General features: G+C 46.2%; 1 protein-coding gene across 1 annotated transcript in view; it reads left to right on the plus strand.

The window, feature by feature from the left end:
* LOC102567150 (opsin-5-like) overlaps positions 1–23533 on the plus strand; it is a 43260-nt gene extending 19727 nt beyond the window's left edge. The window contains exons 3-6 of the mRNA XM_059733158.1: positions 3606–3768; positions 4859–4986; positions 11874–12202; positions 17226–23533. Coding sequence (XP_059589141.1) covers positions 3606–3768; positions 4859–4986; positions 11874–12202; positions 17226–17813 — 1208 coding nt within the window. The 3' untranslated portion in view covers positions 17814–23533. The remainder of the gene's footprint in view (positions 1–3605; positions 3769–4858; positions 4987–11873; positions 12203–17225) is intronic.
* The last annotated feature ends 550 nt before the right edge of the window (positions 23534–24083 follow it).

Below are 24083 nucleotides of genomic sequence, written 5' to 3' on the forward strand. Positions count from 1 at the left end.
TGATTGGAATAACAGAGTCTTGGTGGGAGCTCACATGACTGGAGCACTGTCGTGGATGGGCACAAACTGTTCAGGAAGGACAGGGAGGGGAAAAGAGACGGAGGACTTGCACCTTATGTATGATTGCTCAGAGCTCCAGTATGGCAGCCAGTATCAAGTGGAGTGCCCCAGGGGTCGGTCCTGGGCCCGGCTTTGTTCGATATCTTCATTAATGATCTGGAAGATGGGATGGATTGCACCATCAGCAAGTTTTCTGATGACACCAAGCTGGATGGAGTAGTAGATACACTGGAGAGTAGGGCTAGGATTCAGAGTGACCTAGACAAATTGGAGGATTAGACCAAAAGAAATCTCATGAGGTTCAATAAGGACAAGTGCAAAGCCCTGCACTTAGGACAGAACAATCCCATGCACCAGTACAGGCTGGGGACTGACTGGCTAAGCAGCAGCTCTGCAGAAAAGGACCTGGGGATTATGGGGGACAATAAGATTGATATGAGTCAGCAGCATGCCCTTGTTGCCAAGAAGAACAGCATACTGGGCTGCATTAGTAGGAGCATTGCTATCAGATTCAGGGAAGTAATTATTCTGCTCTATTCTGTACTGGTGAGGCCACATCTGGAATAGCGTGTCCAGTTTTGGGCCCCCCACTACAGAAAGGATGTGGACAAGTTGGGGAGAGTCCAGTGGAGAGAAACAAAAATGGCTAGGGGACTGGAGCACATGACTTATGAAGAGAGGTGGAGGGATCTGGATTTATTTAGCTTGCAGAAGAGAAAACTATGGGAGGGATTCAATAGCAGTCTTTAACTATCTGAAGGGTGGTTCCAAAGAGGATGGAGCTAGACCGTTTTCAGTGGTGGCAGATGACAGAACAAGGAGCAATGGTCTCAAGTTGTAGCAAGGGAAGTTTAGGTTAGATATTAGGAAAAACCTTCTCACTAGGAGGGTGGTATAGCACTGGGATGGGTTACCTAGAGAGGTGTTGGAATTTCCATCCTTGGAGGTTAAGGCCTGGCTTGACAAATGATCTGGAATTGTGACCTGACTTGACAAATGATCATTCCCTGGCTGGAATGATTTAGCTGGGGATGGTCTTGGTTTGAGGAGGGGGTTGGACTACATGACCTCCTGAGGTCTCTTATAACCCTAATTTTCTATGATTCTATGACACTTAAGACAAGGATATTACATTGTTTTATACAGCTTGAGCTCGTATGTTAATTAGGAACGTTGGTCCACTTTTATGTCCCACATAAGGGTCTTTGCAACCTGGAAGGTGTGCAAGTACTACAAATGCTGGGTTGCACATCCAGCCAATCTATGAATGCATGTCCACACAGTCCCAGAAATGCACACAAAGAATACACACTTGCTTGCAAAAACATACAGAACTGGATTTGTTGGCAGAAATTTGAGTGGCTGGTGGGTTGGCAGCAGTGGCTGCTAAGTGTGTACACATCCATGGTTCCACTGCATCTGTGCTGCTGGAGCACAAAGTGCACCCTTGAAAGTGCATGGGAGTGTCTACTTACACCTTCCTGCTGCTGTGCATCAACAGAAGCCTACTTTAGCTCAGGAGAGTGGATGTAACTGCTGGCAGAAAGGGAAGCATGTGTGCTGCTACAGAGGAACCTGAGGTAGACACACTCAAAGATCTGCTGGAAGAATGTAGTACAGAGTAGACCACAGACCTGGGTACATATGCACCCCTGGTCATACATGTATGAAAGAGTGCACAGAAGCACCCATATAGAGCAGAATCATAGAAAATGAGGGTTGGAAGGGATGTCAGTTGGGGATGGTCCTGCTTTGAGACTAAATGACCTCCTATCTCATCCCAGCCAAGAGATCGGCACAACAGCAGACATGGAAAGAAACAGGTCTGCACTCCACTCACAACTATGGTGGAGATAGTAAAGGTGAGAATGCCAGGTCCTTCTAGATGGCTACTAAAGATCCTAGAAGATGCTAAAGCTGGCAAAATGAGATGTGAGGGAAGGAGCCAAGAGATTTACAGAGCTCTAACTGGGCTGGAAACAAGAACAAATGTTTCCAAACCTTTTCCCATTAAGTGACCCTGACAGCATTGGCCAGCAGTTTACTCAGAAGCAAGCCCCGCTGCTAATGTATTGAGGAAAAGATCTTTGTATTAGCCATTATACAGCTTATGTATGCAAATTGTAATCACAATATTTAATTTACAGCCTAATCCATTAGGAAGTAATTCCAGTACCATGTAACCTGCCCCTGGAGTAGCTGGGGACCCCTTGGTGGATACATAAAAACACACTTTAAATGAACCTAATGTTGCTTAGTAGCATGAGAAAACCCTGGGCATAACAATTTAATTACTGCTGGGTTTTTTTAATACGTTGAAAAGAAAACACCAGCTTTTCCCTGTCGTTTATGCTAGATTTTCCCTTAATCTTCATGATATCCTCCTCCTTGTTTACTTTGTAAGCCCAACATTGTACAGCACAGACTCACACTAGGGAGATTTTTTAATTTCTTCCTGGCAAACAAACATGCCTAATTACTTGGCATCATATTGCAACAGCAGCAGCAAAATACACATCATGTATCTACATGGAAATGGCCGGGCTTGTCTCTTCTTCAGTCATCAGAAGCAAGTTTTGTATTGGACTCTGTGCCCTGCATGCGCCTACCTGGTGATCAACCTGCTGCCCTGGGCCCTTGTGTTCTGAAGCATTTCTAGCAGCAATTGGAAGTAATGACATTTAAAGTTGCTCTCAACACCCTCAGAGCCTGATGCCATAGTTTCATGGATGTTCTGCGCTGAACTATTTAAAGCCACTTTTTTTACCAGCATGTCCAAGAAATATGTCACGTGTTGGGGTGCAACAGACCTTGAACAGTCTGAAGACACTGCTGTCCTTGAAACACTTCAGATGATGCATCCAAGACAGCTTCAAGTTCCCTGGCTCTGGCTGGTTACTTGGTGCTCCTTAAAGCACGGTGTAGGGGAGCTAATATGAGAACAGATGCAACTCTACAAGATAATGTAGCGATGGTAGTACAAAGGACTCCTGCCCTAGCACACCCAGTATTAACTATTTTGTTCCAAGAGGCTGAGCAGACAGACTGAACTGAATTCTAGTGCAGTCCCATATCTTGTCTCCAACCAGTCTGATTTCTGAGTACTCATTAACCAATGCATAAGGTACTGAGATGAAGGAGAGGTACGTAGTTAGGAGCTTTGCCGATCATGCCTGTCTTGGAGGAGCATCCCCAAAGTACTCACTATACTCTCAAATTTCCCTGTTTCTCAGTTCCCCCTTGATTAAGAATTAAGAAGATATGTTATTCAGAGCATTACACCAATCCTAAGGCCAGTCCCAAGGTCTGTGCATGTGAGGTGCATCTGTTCTCCCCTCATCACATTCAGACGGGCAGGGAAGAGTTGACCTCTGGGTACACATAGAGGATTGGTTAAGTGAACACAACCCCGCAGTGAGATGGCCTGTGACCAGCAAGACTCATACCTACCTATAGGGATGCATCCCACTCCCAGTCATTCACTGATCCTGCAGCTGGCAAGCTGGGCTAGCATTTACTGGTTGGTTTCTCTCTAACTTTCTCAGGCATCATCTCTCTCTTTGGGAACTCCCTGCTCCTGCTGGTGGCCTATCGGAAGAGATCCATGCTGAAGCCTGCCGAATTCTTCATCGTGAATCTGGCCGTCAGTGACCTGGGCATGACACTGACGCTCTTCCCTCTGGCCACCCCCTCCTTCTTTGCACACAGGTAGTTCAGCTGAAAGTCGTTGCACTTCAAGTGGGTTTCTCTGGATGCCAATCTGAAGGGCCTACCTTGACCTGATGAATTCTCAGGGGGACCAAATTCAGAGCACAGTTGCATGGGGTTGTTTGGAGTAAATCTCATGGAATTAATCCAGTGTGAATGGGGAGAAAATATGGTGTTAATTCTTCTACAATAGGAAGTTATGCCCAGGGCCAGGCCTAAGCACTATCCTCAACAGAGTGAGCTAAATGTAATGTGATATGGCCCCAGCTGTGGGAGTAGTCATTGCTTGTCCCCTCCTCTTCCCTAGCCAATACTCACCTGAACAAGTAGCTGCTGCTGGCCCTGCTATGGGCACTATATGTGTGCTCTTCTCTGGCCATAGCTCCCTTCTCATTCCCTCTGCTGACTCACACTGCTCCCCTTGCCAATCCTGGTTTGGCCATCAGGCTTGCTGCTGCCAGCATATCATTTGCAGGTTGCACATTGTCTTTCTACTACCCAACAAGGGGTGGACCTGTAGGGCTTTGAGAGTGACAGTCCAAATCCCTGTGACACTGTAGGGCACCACTGAGGCAGTAGAAAAAGCCAGAGTTGTCCCAAAGGAGCCATTTACAGGTCATAAACTGTAGATGCCTTGCCTTTTGCTGTAGCAGGATGTTATGCCAGCAGGATTTGTAACTTGAAGTATTGTGTATCTCCAAACTAAGCTTTAATACAGATAGTTTAGCTACATGCACTGTCCTTCCAAAACAGACCTGTTACATTCTTATTCCTAGCTCTGGCACTGACTTGCTGCACAGCTTTGGGCAAATATCTTCACTTCTTTGTGCCCCAAAGAAAGTTTCCCCATCTATAAAATGGGGACAATGATCCTTACTGACCTTTGTAAAAGAGCTTTGGGATCTGGATGAGAAGTACTAAGGACATGACAGCTGTTTTTATTACTTCCCTACAACTGATACACGGTCACAAGCCTGCCAGAAGAGCAAGACTGCATCAATGAAATGCAGAGAAGGAGCTGGAGGCCTCAGCTTAACATGCTATATGAACACAAAGGGCTTGGTTTGACCTGATGATTTTTTCCTTCCAGGTGGCTGTTTGACCATGCAATGTGCACATTTTATGCCTTCTGTGGAGTGTTCTTTGGCCTGTGCAGTCTAACCAGTCTCACAGTGCTAAGCACAGTTTGCTGCCTGAAGGTCTGTTACCCAACATATGGTAAGTGCCGAGATATGTTACCCTCTCCCTCCCTACGTGCCCTCAGCTCCCCTCAGTCTTTCACATTTTGTCAGTCGCTCACAAATCCCTTGGCAATTCCCTGCTCTAAGAGCTTTCTATTAGGGAACGGATTCATCAAACATTTTAAAGATTACAATAATTACCACAAACAGTGCTCCTGAAGCTAGTTGCTTTCCTTTTGTAAGATGCAAAATGTAAATGTATCATTATCCCAGCAACTAGTTCATGCAATGCAATCAATCCAGCATGTCCTTGGAAGCATGGGTGCGAGCTAGTTACTTACATGTTTTATTTCACAATCCCAAATTAGATGGAGCAATGAGTTAGGACACCGGGCCCATACTGTGTACAACTGAACACACGAGTGTGTCTTCTAGCAATCCAGAGATTGATAGGCTCTGTGAATCAGAAGTTACTTCCCAAAAACAACTCCCTAGGTGTGCTGGGGCATTTGCACTAATTATACTTACTTCATGCAGCTTCAGTGTGTAATGATCAGGCTGGGAAGGATTTCACGGCTGGTCTCAGAGGTAGGCGAGAATTTTACACCAGTTTGAGAGTCACTGGGTGCATCTACATGAGATGTTTTACTGTGCAGTAAGTATATGTGTACCTGCAAATGCAAATAGCAAATTTATTTGAGATTACTTACTGCGTAGTAGCACACATGTGGACACCTGACTGGTAGCAAATGTGCTGCTGGGCAGCAGGAGACAGGAGATTGCTCTCTGCCCCCAGGAGCTGCCTGCTGCTGAGGACCCTTATCTCCCACAGTTGCAGGGCCTGGGCTGGGAGATCCTTCTCTCCTAGTGCCAGCTCTACAGTCATGGGGCCAGTGCCAGGAGATCCTTCTGCGATCGCGGAGTGGGAGCTAGGAGCTCCATGGTGTTGGGGCAGAGGGACCCTGTCCCCACCCACGCTCTGGTGGTGGAGCCCACCCCAGCAGCAGGCAGCTCCCAGGGGTAGGGAGCAATATCCCAGCCCCTGCCAGGAGACAGCTTTCTCCTGGCCCCTGGGCTAGTACCCAAGGAGAGCCTAGAGCTCCCCCAGCTGCTGCAGGGGCCCATTGTAGGGCTGCAGGGAGCAGGAGCAGTCTGCTGCTCAGAGCAGCAAATCTCCTCCTGCATCTCTGCACATGTAGACATGTGCCTCAAGAGTAAACTGTTCCCAGATTATTTGCACGTGTAGATGCACCTGCTCTGGCAGCTGAAGGAAGTTATTTAACATGGGCTTATGACACAGCTATCACTTGCTCTGCCTTGACCCAGTGGCCATATTGCCTGTGTCCAGTTTGGGAAGTTTCTTGTTTTATGGCTGCAAGTCTGCATTCAGATGCAAGTATCATCTTATCATCAACATCAGCCTTATGCTTAGTGTTGTACAAGACTGAAAGAAAAGCCAGTTGCAGCCGCTGGTAAGTAGAGCTTGTCTAGTCCAACCTACTGCACAGTAGCAAATCAGAAATGTGAGTCAGGGCCAGCTTTCCTAAGATTGTATGTGCAAAAATATTAATGCAGTTTCTGTTTATGCACATACTTAACAAGGCTGGACCTGCACTACTGTCAGCTTATAGGCATTTGGAGGATAATCGCAGACTCAACTTAGGCTCAAGCAGCACGCACAGATGTAGACTCAGTTCTGAATGTCTGGGCTTTTATCTTCATCCTCACTGATGCATCTATAACATATATGCAAGAAGGTCATATGCACTGTGGAAATTTCTTAGAGAAAACATGCATGTTCCTTGAGAGCCGAGGCAGTACAGCATGTTGTCAATAGATGTGGTCCAGCTGAGTCACTCTTGTATTAAAAGGAAGCATTGTTGGCACTGTATTATCTTCAAGAGTCCTTCAAACTTCAGAATCCACCAAAATTCCTGATCTCTGAAGTGACCCAGGTCACAGTACAAGGTGTGTCTTTACTGAGAGAGGCCCATCCCAACACCCCAAGCAGTCTTGATGAAACTACTGGGAGCTTTGGGACAGAAGCAGGCCCTACAGTTTGCTAGGAGGTAGAGGTTTGTTAGGAGCTGAGCTGGTGCAGGGCAGGAAGTACCAGGGGTGCAAAGTTTTGTTGAGCTGCAAGGTCAGTTGTTTCATAGACGCTCCAAAAGACAGGGCTTGTAGGACAAAAGCTCCACCTCAGTGCCATGGCAGGGAGAGCTCCATGTGTGCAGCTTCTTAAAACAGGAGAAATGGAGCTGCCATGGTTTGCACGTGTCTTATTCAGACGTGCAAACCTCCTGATCTTTTATGTTGATGCACCATAAACAGTATTTATTGGACTCTATTTAAATCATCAATACTCTAGGATCAGGTTGGCAATAGGAAGAGTTATTTTCCTAGAGACAGACCACATTTTTACCTGAAAACAAACTTAGCAGAAAACACAGGGTACAAACTGCACCCACAAAAGAGGGAGCTTCTGAAATTGCAACCAAAGTGTTCAGCTCTCCTCCTGCAGGAATTGCTCTTTTTTTGTCTTATTTAGGCAGCTGGACTTGCCCGCCTGCATATATCTTCACAGTGGCTTTTGGCTTACAGGCTGAAATATAAATATCATAAAAATGAAAGATATTAACTTGATTTGCAGACAAATTTTCCGAGATATATTCTCCCATAAATTCCTTTTGCTGTAGCCCAGAATGGATGCTGAGTGAGTATGGTAAGACCCAAAATAGCAGGATTTCAGTCACCCCTTACACAGGCATCCATCTTGTGACGGTGTCTGACAGACTAGTGATTTAAACATGCTCAGAACACAGTAATGCATTTCTAATACAGTGGGCCAGGGAAGGGACACCCAGGCTAGTTTACACAGCAGTTTCTCAAAGGGTAATTGAGTCCTGATCCTGAACTATTGTGTTCTGTTCATGACTTCGGCGAGAGCAGGATTGAGCTCTCTGGGAGGCTGTACCTTCAGGTGGGAGAGCTCAAACCCCTGTTTTGCCACGTTTAACCCTGCAGCTGCATATTCAAGAAGACAATTTTGCTGGGACATAAGGATTTGCCTGCAAACTTTTGCAGGAATCTGAGTGGTGGCCACCTCAACATTCACTTGACCCTGGCTAATGACAGTCCAGTTTGTAGCTGGCATTGGAACGGAGTCATCTCAGCTGCAGCCAGCACCAGGCTCTTGGGATTCCTTTTTATGGCTGCAAAAAATACCACAAAAGGTGGAAGGAAAGATAAAGAATAATATTGGACATGAAAAGGCAGCCAGGTACTAGCACCATCTCCCTCTGCAATTTCTGGTTCCACTCTTGAGATTTTTCCAGTGCTGCCTGCATGGCATCTTGAGCTTATCTGCCTGGCATGCACTTGTGCATCCTCCTCTAGGAAATGACTAATCTCAGCATATTTTTAATTGCATAGATTCAAAATAAAAGTTATTCTTACATATGTCTGAAGATTTAGCTCTTTACAATTAAGCTCTTGGCAGAACAGAGGATGTAGGATTTAAGGGAGGGAGGGAAGAATTGAGAGACAGCGAGAAAAAGCCCAACCCACCCTTGTGCAGAACAATCTGGCTTTTATGAAAGCAGTTCTGATTATGATGCTGATTTGAATTGAAATAAAAAGGCCCAATCTTCCTCTGCTCCCCTCTCCCCGTTCCCAGATGCAATAACACTCTGCCTGCTTCCCTAATCCCTCTTTCCAGCCATGTTTAGGGGCTCTCAGCATCTTTCATCCTATAAACGCCTGAATAGCCCAACATTTTAGGAACTGGAAAGAGTTCAAGCCATCATCCCATGGGCCAATGAGGGCCTGAATAGAAAGGGCTTCACTTCAACACGTTCTCCATATCATTATCAGCATCATCTATAGTGAAGATAGTATTTGGTATATCAATAATTGGTGCCGCATGGACAAAGGAAGTCACAGTTCTGACTTCAAAGGCTGCCCTGACTCCAAAGACAGTCCCTCTAACGGACAAAGGGTAGGCAAGAGTTTGGCCCAGTGTTAAATAATCCAAATGCTGATGCCTGTAAGACTATTATAAGTCAAGTATTAGTATAGCTCATTCTTGGGGTGCCTCCATTTTGCACAATACAGACCCCAGGCTGAACAGGCCCATTTTCGCAGTCACTGGGGTAATTGGGCATTGATTTACATGGACTCTGGGAGTGAAGAGGAAGCCAGGGCTATCCAGCCATTGCAGAAGTCTGGAACTGGCTGTGGCATTTGTTGTGCATGTCAGTTAGCCTTCCTCTCTGCCCTGCTTCTCAGCTCTGTCAATTGGGAACAGCAGTACGTGTGTGCACATCTCCCAGGAGCCTCACAGAGTTTTATTAATTAATGCTCACGCAACTCTCTGGGCTCCTCTGAGGAACATCAGGCCCTGTTCTTTTCCAGCATTTCCCTTCTGAGCTAAAGCCAGCTGCTTTTGCTTTTGCTCTTGCTGAGGAAGGCCGTGCCGTGCGTGTTTGCTGCAGCATCCTCCTGGCTGGACACAAGTCACGGGTGAATGGCAGGCAGCTCTGGCTGTTTGCCCAAAATCTGACACTTCAGCAGGGCTGCCTGTAGCCTTGCAGTTTCCATCATCCCATTTCACTGGGAGTTGCCTATAGTGAAGTGGAAAGAGTTCAGTTCTCAGCAGCTAACTGCCTGAAAGCTTGTTCTGTCCCATTTTGACTCACTGTGTCATGTGTAACAGGCACCTAAACAGCAAGGAAAGATGCTCAATTGGTACAAGACCACTCTGAAATGACTCTAGTCCTGGATGTTTGCAGAAAATAGTGAGGGGCAACTGTTGCTCTCTGTCTAGACTGCTCACCCATGGATTCTCTCTCCCAAAGCTCACTCCCACCACGTGGAGATGCTGAGGAGAGCTTCGAGATGCCGTGGCCTCAGCAGCCAACGTGCAGAGGGTATTGTCATTAGGGACCTACTTCACTTGCAGCAAGGTGAAGCCATATTCATGGCTTGCTTACAGCAGGAAGGGCCAATTTCACTGGCATTTTCTGGCAGCCCTGCCCCTCGCTGCAGATTGGCGGAGTGGCCCCGCCATCACTGCAGACAGTCAGTAAGTCTCAAGCACATGAATGGCTGCAGGGATTGCGGTGTTGTCTAAGTATCAGGGTAAGGATTGGGAGTTTCTAAAACAGCGCATTATATGAATAATACGCTGTTTTTTGGGAGGGGGTTGACTTCATAGAATCACAGAAAATGAGGGTTGTATTCCCGCACTGATCTGCAGGAATTTTCATGGGAAATCACAGCTGATGGACTATTTCCTGGTGATCGCACATACTGCCATTTTTTGTGGTTTCTGTGAAAACTGTCGATTAAGTAGGTCACTAATCATCACCATTTCTTCTGATGAGAAAAACTCCATCTCCCTCTGCCCACATGAGACAAACACCTTTATGAAGATGAAACTAGCCAAAGTAAAAGTGATGTTAGAGTGATGAACTTTCTAAGTGAGAAGATGGAAATACTTTAGAAACCTAGCTGCCACTAACACTGTGCCCTGAATTAAAGGAGGCTGCTAATACAGAGTTCCCGCAGAGCCCTCACTGGAACTGAACACGTACATCACAATGAGTGTGAAAACTGTTCTCTTTCATTTATAAGTAGTGAGAAGACTGAGACCCACCTTAACAAGCAGGCCTGATCATACTGTCCTGTGCCTCCCGGTGGGGTGTCTGCCCCTCGCTGGGTTTGCGAATGAGCTGTGCAACATCACAAGAGCTTTGGTAATGCCAGAACACAGCACTGTTCTCTGAATAGCTGCCAGGAGCACCTTGCCTTCCAAATTTTCAGAGACTGCCCAAGATACCTCCAAGCATGCCTCTGTAACAATGACCCTCCCTCCATAGCTGTACTCCTCCCTGAACTAGGAAGTTTTCAGACTTCAGGGTGAGGCTGGCAATAGGGCCAAGGCTATGGAACTCCTTACTGGAGAATGTGAAGATGCCCACAGATTTCATGCTAAGAACCTAGAGGTACTACCACACGACCAAGATAGTGTATATGTTCATGTTGATTTCATGCCAATTAGGTGTGCAACCACGTGCATTTTTTTTGAAAATATGGGCCTCATATCTACAAATCTGTGTTTTGTACCAGTCTTGAACAAACAGTGATGATCGCTAGTCAGCTGGGAAAAAGACTCAAATTAAAAAAACACATTAAATAATGTCCTGCATACAGAAAACCCCAGAAAACAATCTGTTGCAGGTACACATAGTATCAGCCTTCAGGGCATGCACATTTGATTTCTATTCTGAATTCCATTCATTGTTCATGGCAGATATCCAAGAGTCACATTATTTTCTTACTACAATCAATATTGCTATAGTATTACTTTGGAAGTATGCGTGGGGGGCATAATCAGCGTATGGATGAATCAACAGCAGATTAAAACTGAAACATGCAGATCCAGCCCTCCAGGCTGGAGCTTTCCACTGACGTTGCCCTTAAGGGACTCCTACTAAAGGGCTTCCGAAAGAGATTTGCAGCTGTTTGCATTAAACCCTACGTACGTACATACCCAAAGAGCCCGCTGTGTGCAGACCATTTACTGCCTGCATATGTGCTCCTCAAAGGAACTGCATGCACAAAAACCTGCATTTCCAGAAGCCCTTTGAAAACCTGAACCAGAAACCACAACTTTTAGGAACCTGAACCCCAAACTCACACTTTTGTCTGAACCCTTAGCACATTTACCACATTTTCTCAAATCAGTTCCTTTGCAAATGAAAACTGAAAACGTTAGAGAGGGGGTAGCTGGGTCTTTTAAAACAACAGTCAAGAGCGCATTCACTGCCTGGAGGGAAAGCAACCTGCATCAAAGAGCACAGAATGAGGGTGCAAGAAATATGTTGCCTCTCCTTATCTCAGCTGTATCTCCCTCTTTTGCAGGCAATAAATTCTCTCCCACCCATGCTGGCATCCTGTTACTGTGCATCTGGGCCTATGCACTTGCCTTTGCTATAGCACCGTTAGCTGACTGGGGCAGTTATGGACCAGAGCCCTATGGAACAGCCTGCTGCATTACGTGGAAAGCTTCAACCAGAGAGGCAATGGTCTATGTCGTGGCTCTCTTCATCTTCTGTTACATCATCCCCTGTCTCCTGATTGTCATCTCCTACTCACTCATCCTTTGGACTGTGAAAGTGTCCAGAAGAGCAGTGAAGCAACATATGTCTGCACAGAGCAAAAACAACAGTGTGCACAGTCTGATTGTAAAGGTAGGAAAGTGGGGCAGGGCAGGGGGCATTGCTGGGAGAGGTCTCACCACACGTGGGAAGACTCTTATCTGAGGAGATGCAGAGAGGCTCACTGGCCTGGGATGCAGGATGCTTGGGTTCTGCTCCGAGCTCAGCCATAGATTTCCTCTGACCTGAGGGAGGCCCCTATCCTTCTCATTGCCTTAAGTTCTTCAATTGAAAATGGGGACCAGGATGCTTCTTTTCTTTTGTGAAGCCCCTTGAGATCTGTGTGTAAAGCACAAAGTTTGATCAAATATAAAAAAGCAGCTGGGGGTAGCTGTGAATTTGGACAAGCCGAGTTTCTGGGGAGGTTCACATTTCAAGCCAGGTGGGAACAGAATTCTGCAGCTGAAGCACAACTTCTAGTACAAGCAGGGACATAGGTGAGGAGCTTGTTTCCTTGGTATTGCAGCAACACCAGAAAGCATCATGCACTTTGTATCTTCCTTCCCCTGTTTGTTGATCACCCACTAGTTTAATGCTCAATACATCCCTTCTGGGCTTGGGGTCCTGGTAGGTGATCTAAGAGGTGATCTAAGAGGCCATCTCTCACTATTGTGATCTCCAAGAAGAGCTGAACTCCCAACCCCAGTCACTAACTAGAGATGACACGGGATTAGTTGCCTTAGTGCATCAGGTCACTGCCACTTCAAGTCTAGCATTCTTCTTTTGACAGCAGGCAGTATCTGATGCTACACCCAGTTCTGTACATGCCCAGTTAAGCAACACGCACAAAGGCAATTCCTTCCAAACTTCACCAGCGATTGCCAAAAATATGAGGTTTCATTACCCTCCTCTTATCAATGCCAGGCGCCATCAGGTGATACGCCTCCACCACTGCTGAGGGAGAGTGCGAGGGACAAGTTAAATGTACAAATGCATGCCAAATTTTCATGTGCAATTACATATGCAGATGGCTGATTGATTCTGTCAGGCACATAATTACCAGGTTAAGGTGCACACGTGCAGTGAATGCACACATATTTACAAATGACGCAGTATCTACAGGCACAGAATCTCATCTTAGAACATCCCCAAAAACTCAACAGAAAAGCTGTAGAAGGCTACAAAGCTGAAACTGATTGCTCCTCACTAGTACCGGGCCCAAAGCCAAAGCTGAAGATGCCACATTCCAAATTTTTGTTAAAACTGGATTTGCACTTGAATCCAGATTTTGCAGCTCTGTCCCATCTCTTTCATTTCCAAATGGGGAAAAAAATACATATATCAGTATCCAAACGCCCCCAAAATGCTTTGGCAGCTGAGAAGGACGCCTGAGGATTTGGAAAGTGCAACTAATAAATAATTGAGAATGTGAAAATAGGAAAGGGAGAGAGACAGATAGTGCCGTTTCCCTGCACAGTGACACGTGACTGAAACATGCAGAATCAGGACAAGTACAAATCTCTCATTATATGTATAACAAATAATCTTGTTTGAGGCTATTCACCTCTCCTCTGATATTAACCAGGCACAAGACATGATGCGGGGAAAGCATATTATATATAAAAATAAAAGGAAAGTACAAGTCAAAGGTTGGGAAGCCCAGCTTATCTTGTGACAGGCTCCTCCCAGAGCTGCCTTGATTTTCAAGAAGAGCATTGTCCTTTATTTAGGAGAAACTTGGAGTCAGGCTGGCAAAGCCACCATCACTAGTGACAGATGGAGGCTGCTTCCTGGGGGTGATACTTGCACACACTAAGGTCTTGCTCGCTGACTCAAATGCTGACTTGTTTGAAGCACCGAGCCAGGCACCTGTTTGAAGCTGCATCTGTGATCGACAGTCCCTTGATTGGAGGATGATCTCTGTGGCGGGCCAGTAGGGGGTGCTCCTGCATTGAGCCACCCACCTCACTGCACCCGACCACCTTCCAGGCTCCGAGTGCCTCCTAGGGGGCGCCTCACATCCAGCTGACCCCCTTCCTGGAGCACACCCGCGAGCCTGGAGATAATGCCGCCACCACCCAGGGTCTGAACTGATCTTGGCTCTGTACTCCCTGGGAAATACAGGCCTAGTAGTCCTTGAGGGGTACTCGACCCACTGCAAGAACTTGGCGTGCTTCTCTCAGTCTGAGGCACAAATAGTGGTCTCCCTTAGTCAGCCGAACCAAGGGGACCCAAAGGCATAATCTAGACCCTCTCCCAATAAGTCTCCCATGCTAGGTACAGAGGAGAACTTTCTTGGTTACAAGGAGTAGGTTTGGAATAGGGTACAGGGTAGACCAGTATCAGAGAAATACCTTAGAGCAAACAGTGGCATGGCAGCCTTTGATCATGCATCTGAGTTACTGCAAACTATATATCTAGTTAGATCTCAAGTAGCTTACTCACAAGTACCACCCAGAGGCAGGTGGAGATTCCCTCTGGAGGAAAGCAGATCTTTGAACACGAGTTTCAAGATAGAGAGCAAGTTTCAGATGGTCCAGCTTCTCTCACAGTTTTTATCATGGCTGCTGCCCCATCTCCTAGGTAGTCCTTAACTTATATAGACCTCATGGCCTCATTTACCTGATCCAATGAAGGCCAGCAGCTGTTGGCTGCCAGTCAACCAATTTGAAATGCATCACTGGTTGCCAGGTAGACTGGCAGGATCTCTAGCCCCCTCCCAGTCATGAGGACATTGCTTAGAACAATAGGGAGTTTAAACCCCCACCCAGGTGTGTGAGGCCAGTCATATAGGCAGAAGGAGCAGGTTTCTCCCTCCCTCAGGAATGTATCCAGCTCAGGCTACAACTCAGGGTTACCTGAAGCTAATGGGGCCAGAGCTATCTGCCCTCTGCAGTGACCATGGTAACCAAATTGTCAGATTGGTCATCCGCCTAATAGCAGAGTTTGGGGAGATACAGAGATGGCATTCTGCCACAATCTCTATCACAGCTCACCGATGTCTCCTGAGATGATTTAAGAGGCCAGTCTGGATCCACAGATCCATCCACAGAAGTTGCAGGCCTTTCTGCAGGGGAGAGTAGGTTGCAGGCTGGGATTCCTTTCCTTCTTCTTCCTCCACTCTTTTCTGTGCTTTGAGGGCAGGATGCTGTCTCAAAATGGGCTGCCACTTGGTCGAGGTAGCAGCACTATTGAGGTCAGTTGGCAGCCAGCTCCCCCAACTCTTGATGCCAATGTCCATTTTCTTGAGGTACTCCTTCAGTGTGCCCTTGTAGCATTCCCTTTTGCCACTGAGAGACCTCAGGCTGTTCAGATGGTCACCTCGCTGGGGTCACCTGACCCCAGTTGTCTTTCCTTCCTAGTGCAGCGGGGCTGGACCCAATGATCTTGCAAGGTCCCTTCTAGCCTCTAACAATCTATGAATCTGTAAGCAGAAGCACTTGTTTTGGGAGTCAAGAGTCAGGCATCCATGCACAATGTGCAGGCCAGTAGAGCTGGTGCTTGAGGATCACTGACTCAATGCTGGTAACATTGGCTTCTGTGAGGCTGCTGGCATTGTGTGGCAGTCTTCCCACTTGATGTGGAAGATTTTCCAGATGCATCCTTGGCCATACCTCTCTAGGCTCTTGAGATGGTGGATAGTAGGTCCACGTTTCACATCCGTAGCAGAGAGTGGGGTTGATGATGTAGACCTGGATTTTGAACCTGCATCAATATATTTGTAGCATTTATGACGAGCATTTGTAGCAAAGGATGAGACTGTTTTAAGGCTTCTGGAAGGGGGGAGAGGGGGTGTTTACCAAGCTGGATTAATTCTCCAGGTGTTTACACTTGGGCTGCTAATAATACGTCTCTCCTCCTTATTTAAAGCCATCAGATGAACGTGCTTGTGTTTCAGATTACACTGGAAATAATAAAAGCTGCCTTCATGACTCATTGTTCCCCAGACTGAGAGCCAATATTGTAATTTAACAAAAATCTGTCAAAAGTAGAGAAGATATAGATTAGCATAGATATACTTCCAGCATAAACTCAGAACAAGTGTATGCGCATTTGTGCATCAGTGAAGAAAGATGGAGGTGGAATCCCAAGACTGGCATGCTGCAGGCTCTTTGGGGAAGGGGCTGTCTCTCCCTGTGCCCAAAGGGGCCCTGAGCTCAGACAGGGCTTCTTGGTGCTTCCATTATATGATTAACAGCTAATCATCCCTGTCTGAACCCACTCATCACATGCATTCCCCCAGTGCTTTTTGTCTTTATAGCTCAAAACACCAAGGAAAGTCTCAAGCTTTTTAACCTTTCCCCACTGCGTTTTCAGCATGGTGTAGGACGGGACATGGCTGAAGCAACTGAAAGCTTCATGCAACTGAGCTAGAACATAATTTTTCCTGTGTCTGACCACCAGTTTAACCATGTAAAAGCTGCATTGTACCCCTATCCAAGCATCCTACAGCTTTCCAAACCACAAACCATGGGGGTCAGGCACACCATTTCAGGGTGTTTGTATTCCAAGTTCCAAGTGTCACCAAGACCTCACAGTCAGCTGGAGCGAACAGGGAATCTTTCACCCATTGAAACACCACACTTTATTTTCAGACACACAGTCTTTCTCAGGAACTATTTTTTCTTTAGTGATGTGTCCTGAACCCACAAAAATATTTAGGAGTGGCATGTCACTCAAATCTGTGGCTGGCCTGGTAGGGTTAGAGCAGGAATACTGATGAAGACGTACCTACCTAACTTTGCTGCCAGGGGTCTTGACTCACTATTGGCTCATTTCCCCCAGCCCCTTCCCTATTAACTATGTTGCTGCAGGAAGGAAAGCACCCAAAATGCTCAGTGCAGAATGCAGATCTATAAGCTTTATTCCTTATGATTGTGTTTTGGGCACGTGCAAGAGTTCCTGGTGCTGAACTTGGATGATTTGAATGAGGTTCCAGCTCAGCTCATAAAGTGCTGGGGCTGGAGTTGGTTTTGGGTCCAGGTTCAAACTGCAAGCCCCACCTCCTCCGTAGCATTTCCATGCGCTCAGGCGGTGGTTTGACTGTAACTTGTGTGTACAACTGGCTTGGGCACACTGCAGTGCACGGCCATGCCATGTCATTTTTCTTTCCCAGCTAAGCATTGCTGTATGCACTGGATTCCTGACTGCCTGGACCCCTTATGCCATCGTTGCCATGTGGGCAGCCTTCGGAGATGCCAGCCAGGTCCCGGTTCTTGCCTTTGTGATCTGTGCTGTGTTTGCCAAGTCCTCCACACTCTACAACCCTCTGGTGTATCTGCTCTTCAAACCTAACTTCCAGAAATTTCTCTCCAAAGACCTGTCGCTGCTGCAGGCCATCCGCGCTATCCTCTGCTGCAGCCGCCAAAGCATCGTCACACTCCAGTCCTTCCCCACCAGAGAAGGCAGGACATCCGTCCGGTTCTCCACAGCCTTCGCCGACCGCCAAGGGCCCTGCAGGAACTGCAGTGACACCTTTGAATGTTTCCGTAACTACCCCAGGTGCTACCAATTCACCCAGAGCCCCAATGCCATGCCCAGACACCATCCTCTGAGCTTCCTGACAGATGGGGGTACTTGCCAGCCAGCTCTGAAAAGGACCATGCAGGTCATGGTTCTGGTTACAAGGAAGAAGTCAGGCATGGGGACAATGAATGTAGCAGGAGAAGTCCTGCCTTCAGATATTGTGAAAGATCTTCTCTGAGCATTCAGAGAGCCCTACAGCTCCTGGGCTTGGCTAGGTCTCCAGGCACTAGCCATCTGGGAACAGTTCAGGAATCTCTATTGTGTTCATCTGATGGGTCTCAAAGCATGTTTTGCAGATGAGGTGATACAGCAAACTCGAAAGCAGCCTTACCTCGCCTTCCATTTTTGCTGTTGCAACTTGTGCTCACAACTTGCACTAGTAAAAATGGATGCCAGTGTCTGAAGAATCTGGCCCTGGTAGAATTACATGCTGCATTTTCCAAGAAATATGCTCTCAGGGCACTAGATTCCCTCCACCCCATATTATGGTGCTTTTACGACCAAGCCTGACCTTGGTTCTCTTGAGAAGCATTGTCCAGCACAAAGGTCTAGGAGCTAGGAAGTCTTGAACTATGATCCTAGCTCCAACACTGACGCCTGTAGCCTTAGGCAAGTCAGTTTTCCCATCTGTAAATGGGAAATAACACCACTTACCTACCTCACTGAGGGTTGTAAGATTAACAAGTCTGTGTTGGTGAAGGGTTATAAATCTGAAAAGCCCTAAGCATTATAGATCTCTCAAGAGACGCTACCCTGCACTTAGCTGTATTACCCCATTCCCTCAGTGCTACTGCAAATAACCACCACTCTATAATATAGAACAGAGGCCTGTCCTTAGAAGCAGGATTTGGATCTAAAATAATCTCAGTGCAAGGTTCCAGGTGCTGCTCCCTTGGAGCAGTGACCATGGCTCCACAGCATCCTTTTTTGGTGGGTTTATAGTGACAAAAACATCTGGGGTGTATTTGTCAACTGAGCTTTTAGTTTTCATTTAAAGAATACTGTGTGGGCAGCACATCCCTAGGGGAAGCAACTGGGCTGGGGAGAGCAAAAAAGTCATTAAAAACCCTGCTCCTAAGCTTAGTAAAATCAATGGAAAGATTTTCCCTCAATTCTCCATCCCTATTTCTAACTAGATGCAGGGCCCTGTCATAGGGCGATATATTAGGCAGAAGGCAATGGAAGCCAGGGGGGTATTGGCCAATGCATTCAGCCTGGTCACCCTGCACTGTCCTATTGTTTTCTGTTCCCAAAACTCCACTTTCTCTGGAAGATGAGGATGGGCATCAGAGGCACAAAGAGACACTACAAATTTATAACAACTCTAAAAAGCCCCGGAAGGCAAACAATTTGCTATAATATCTGGATATATACAGTAGGGCTGTGCGATATCTGTTCCATTTCAACTTGAGTTTCAAGGTTTGAATGGAACAGCATTCTGTTTCAAATTTCATTTCGAGTTGAAACGGTTGTTCTGTTTCGCTTCATTGAAACGGTGAGGCTGTTTCGACGCTGTTTCGATGTTTCGTCTGACCATCGCACTAGGGAAAGGAACTCAGCCCAGCTGGGCTGAGTTCCCATCCCCCATGCTAGATCGGGCTGGGGATGGGAAGCTAGGCCATTTGGGCTGACTTCCCATCCCCAGCCTGATCATAGCGCTTGGGAGGGGAACTGAGCCCAGACTCAGTTCCCTTCCCCTGTGCTGTGATCGACTTCCTGCAGCCCGGCGGCAGAAGATGGGGACAGCCAGGGCTGTGCTCCCGGCTGCTGCTGGGAGTGCAGCCCTGGTTCTCCCATCTCCCACCACCTCGCTGCTGGCTTCAAAACTCGAAACGTTTAGAAAGTTTCAAAACATTTCAACTAGCCTCATTTTATTTCAAGGCTGTTTTGAAGCCCTTTGTTTCGATTCGATTTCACTGTTTTGAGCTCAAAATGAGTCAAAACAGTGTTGATTCAAAACAGCCGGCGAAATTCTGCACAGCCCTAATGTACAGGACCTCCTAAACAAAATGCACACCAAGGCAGAGAAAAAAAATCCTGCCCCTTTGAGGAAATTCACAATAAAAAATGAAACTCTGCACGTACCATTCTGGCAGTGCCATGTCCAAGAAAATCCAGACTAGAGAAGAGTGAAGAGCTAGAAGACAATCAATGCCCCACTGGCAACTGGAGTTACATATCCCACCACATAAAATAAACCATACAAAGGAAATGCCCCAGGATGCACAGGAGCAACATGTTGGACACTAGATGCAGTGTGATAGGATACGGAAAACATTTTTAAGACCCCATAGAGACATACTGGTTCCCAAGAAGGCTAAACAAATGAGCAAGAGAGAACAATACACGCTGGAGCTGCACCAGACCATGAGGGGACTACACACACACATTCTGGCTGCACTGAAAGCAATACTTTTTGGAAGATCCCCCCCTCGATACTGGAAGATAGACAACAAATATACTCTGTTTAGGAGACAGAGAAAGGAAGAATGGAAAAAGATACAATATGTTTAACAGGTAAGGGCCAGATTTGATACCCGGCTCACACTGAATAGTAACAGCATAGCCACTCGTTTTAGCAGGGCTTTGCATGGCATAAGGTTCTACTTAATGTGAGCGAGAGGGGGCAAGATTTGGCCCCGGTAAACAAATTGTCACATCTACTGGAGTGCCAGAGCATCTCTGATGTGACGAGAATTGCTCACAGTATCTGCACTGATATGCAGGCAATCATATGCCTAAGAAACCCCCATGAAATATGGAAGCTGCTTCTAGAATCATTAACCAAGTGCAATTAAATGAGATTAAAACATTCTCTCCCCTCTCATGCCTTTTAACATAGAGCACAGTACTGGGAGTCCCCTTTGCAGCTTCTATTTCCAGCCCTTGCATCATCTTGGGAGAGTCACAAAACTGCGCTGTGCCAGAGTTTCTTTATTTGTAGGGCAGCGATGGATGCAATCACTGTTTCTGAAGCTGTTTTAGATGCTCAGATGTCAGCGTGAAGCCAGTCTCAAGGTCAGGGAGCTGCGCTGCTCAGAATCCAGCCCCCTTTGCTTTCACACTGTGTTTATCCACAATGGAAATCACGATGGGAGGAACAACACAGCTCCTTTCCTCACAGATTTCACGCTGCTTTGCAATCAGTCAGTCTTTAAGTGAGTCTCAGCACACCCTGTGAGGTCAGCGAGGATTGTGACACCCATCCACAGATGTGCAGAGAGGTGAGGGGACAGGCTTAACGTCATGGAGAGAGCAGTAGAAGAGAGAGTAATAAACCCCAGTTCCCTGGAGCAGAGTTGGAGCATGTTTTTCCCCGTTATAGGTAATGAGATAAGCATAACAGTAGTTTTCCACATCCATGTTTCAATATCTTTCATAAACTACACGGCTCCGCAGTCTGTTCAGCAGCATGGCGGAGGGAGGGGCGTTCAACCACTGAAGCGCTTAACCAGAATGGTAAACTATTTTCTCTCTTGAGCTACTGGAAAAGAGCATCTCATATAGACAGTGCCACTGTGTTAGCATATTGCTCTGTATTCCTTCCACAGTGCACAATAAATGACTTGTCTTCTGTATTCTGCAATCAGATTCTTATCTTGTTCTTCTGGATTCGACTCTCCACATACAGATATTACTATTCTTAGTAGGCACTTTGTGAGCAGTGAAATATTGTTGTCTTTACTTAAAACTCATATAGCAGTATCTTCTACTCAAAGAGCACAAAGCACTTTAAAATTATTTAATTTGCTGAGACTCCCTTAAGAAAGAACAGTATTCTCCCCAATTTACAGACAACTGAGGCACAAGAAGCAGAAGTGACTCATCCAAGATCACACAGCAGGGCTGGGAATACAAGTCCGGCCGCCCAATTCCATGCTCTGTGCATTGACCATATTTCTGTTCAAGTTCAAAATACTGATCCAAAGGTGCCTTAAATCTCTAAGGCTAAGAATGGCCATGGGATCGAAGAGGAAACCACGTCAAACATCCCCACTGAGAGGGAATTACTTTGTGTGTGGAAAACAGGAAGGAGGCAATGTTAACATAAAATACCATCCAGAAGTGTCTTTAATTTCATATTGGATGTGGGTCTCGCACAAGAGAAATCTGTGGGTGCAAAATTTCCACTAAATAATCTCACCCACTTCAACAGTGCTTCTTGCATCAGTGCAATATCATCCCAAGGAAAGCAACATCCAAAGGCGGCAAGATGAAGAGACCTCTGGAAATAGCTGGTTAAATGAAAACTGGTATCAGAAATTCAGCTGTGAAAGTTACACCTGTTGATCTAGATGGCTGCAGAGGGTAACCTCTGATCCTCCCATGCCTAGGAGAGAAAAGGGGGTTCAGGCGACTGCCCTGCCCCTGACTGAGCTGCAATCAGTTTGTTTTTCCTCACCCCACCAAGCAGATCGTCATGATCTGCAACGGCCTCCAGGGCCCAAACATCTTCACGTCTTCTGTGAGTTCTTCACTTGTCATTTCAATCCTTGACAGAACTGACACACCTTCCCGCCCCCTTTTCAATGAATATAGAACAAGGCACTATGCAAATGCACAAGCGACTTATACAGAAAAATCCAGAGCGATAACACTTTAGATGTGTCAACCAGATACTGTACAAGCTGTAAACATTCCCAGAAGGGACAGAGGGCTGGAGCCAAGAAGAACAGATAATGTGCAAGGGAATAGGATCACAGGGGGGATGGATAGAAGACACCTACTCCTCATCACCTAGGGTAGCACCTTGGCCCTACTGAAACAAATAGCAGAACTCCCATTACTTTGATGGGGTTGGGATTTTGACCCCATACCTCCCACTCTAAAACCCATAAACAACAGTTCCCTACTGTGTATCTTCTAGAGGCTGTGTCTCCTCGAGGCTTGAAGAGGATGACATAGGCAGGCACTATTTGAGAGTCAGGGTGTTAGCCCCAGTGGTGTGGCCCCATTCCAGCTTGGGTCATTATATTCTTCGTACCTTTATTCCCTTGGCAACTCCCAGTAAATATAGTACCCTTCATGTCCTTTCCTTAGACTATTGTGTAGTGTTGCTATGGATTGTTGAAGAGTTGCTGCACTTTAACCCAGAGGTGACTGCACTTCTGCGGCAGGCAAAATGACGACTGTATATCCAGTCAATCTAGTCAGCAAGGCTTGTAAAAGCACTTTGGGATCCAGCTAGACTGAAGGTGCTTTCTACATGTATGATCATTATCAGCTACTGCTGCGTAAATATAACTAGCATGTGATAGCATGACTGTCATGTAAAAGGTAGCTCATGCTTTTGTCCGTTAGTGGTCTCTACTTAGCCACTTCTAGCAATTTCCCCATGATGTGAGTGGGTCTATGAGCCGGAACGGGTCTCAGATTTTCAGAACTGGCTGCACTGTTATACCCCAGACACTGTGATATCATGTATGTGCACAGGATGTGTATGTGCAAATGATCAGTTAGAGAACAGGATTTATGCACTGTGGAACAGCAATAACTGAAGTCAAGTTAGGTGCAAAATTTTTGGAAGTCTGGGCTTTGTTTTCTAACTTATTCTATGCAAAAATAAAAAAACCTTGCAATATTTGCAAAAGCTGCAAAAACAAAATCAGAGCAGCAAGTGAAAGAAACAAAACCAACAAAACAAAGAGAACAAGTTTCAAATGTTTGCAAACATTTATAAGTGTTAGACACTTTGACCAGTCAAGACTGAAAATCCCATTCAAGCCAGGTCAAGACATAGTCACCAATTTCCACACAAATATGTAGGGCTACCACTGTGAATGCCCACACTACAATCGTACCCCTGGCACATGAGGAAATAAATACTCTACTTCTCTGTTAAATATTCATTGTCTTGCAGAAATTGTACATTTTTAAAATAAATTTGCTCATGAAAAACTTGCATTAAACTCACTTCAATTAAGTGTCAGCCTGGTAGTAGCCAATATAAGAGAGAGCTCTCCATCTTTTGCTAAACTAATATAGCTGCTAATGCGCATCCCCCCAGGCATGTGAATATGGAAACATTTCAGACTTGTGGGTTAATACTGATGTATCAGCAAGATGGTAGGAACGGTGCATTTGTCAACGGTACAAGGAATTGTGGGAGAGGAATTCAATTCTTCTCTAAAATCTCAGTCCCACAGAAAGGCCAGATCCCCAGTCAGGTCATTAGAAGGGAGTTTCACCCTTCACCGCATCCCCATAGACCCTTTGCCAGATTCTCCCATCGGTGTAACTGAGACAAAACTGCAGTGAAGTCAAGGGGTGCCACCAGTATAGTGAATCAGGTCCATTAACATAAAACTGCATTGTACGCTTCAGACAATGGAGCGCTTAAGCTACCAAATGCTTCAGTTTGGCCTGAATTCTGGTGGACCAATACAGGATCGTTCCCTGTATTTTATTCTTCAGGGCCCTGTCTAACCCATTTCCCTTGAGAGAGACT

This window comes from Alligator mississippiensis, chromosome 9 (assembly GCF_030867095.1).
Source record: "Alligator mississippiensis isolate rAllMis1 chromosome 9, rAllMis1, whole genome shotgun sequence".
Classification (NCBI taxonomy): domain Eukaryota; kingdom Metazoa; phylum Chordata; order Crocodylia; family Alligatoridae; genus Alligator; species Alligator mississippiensis.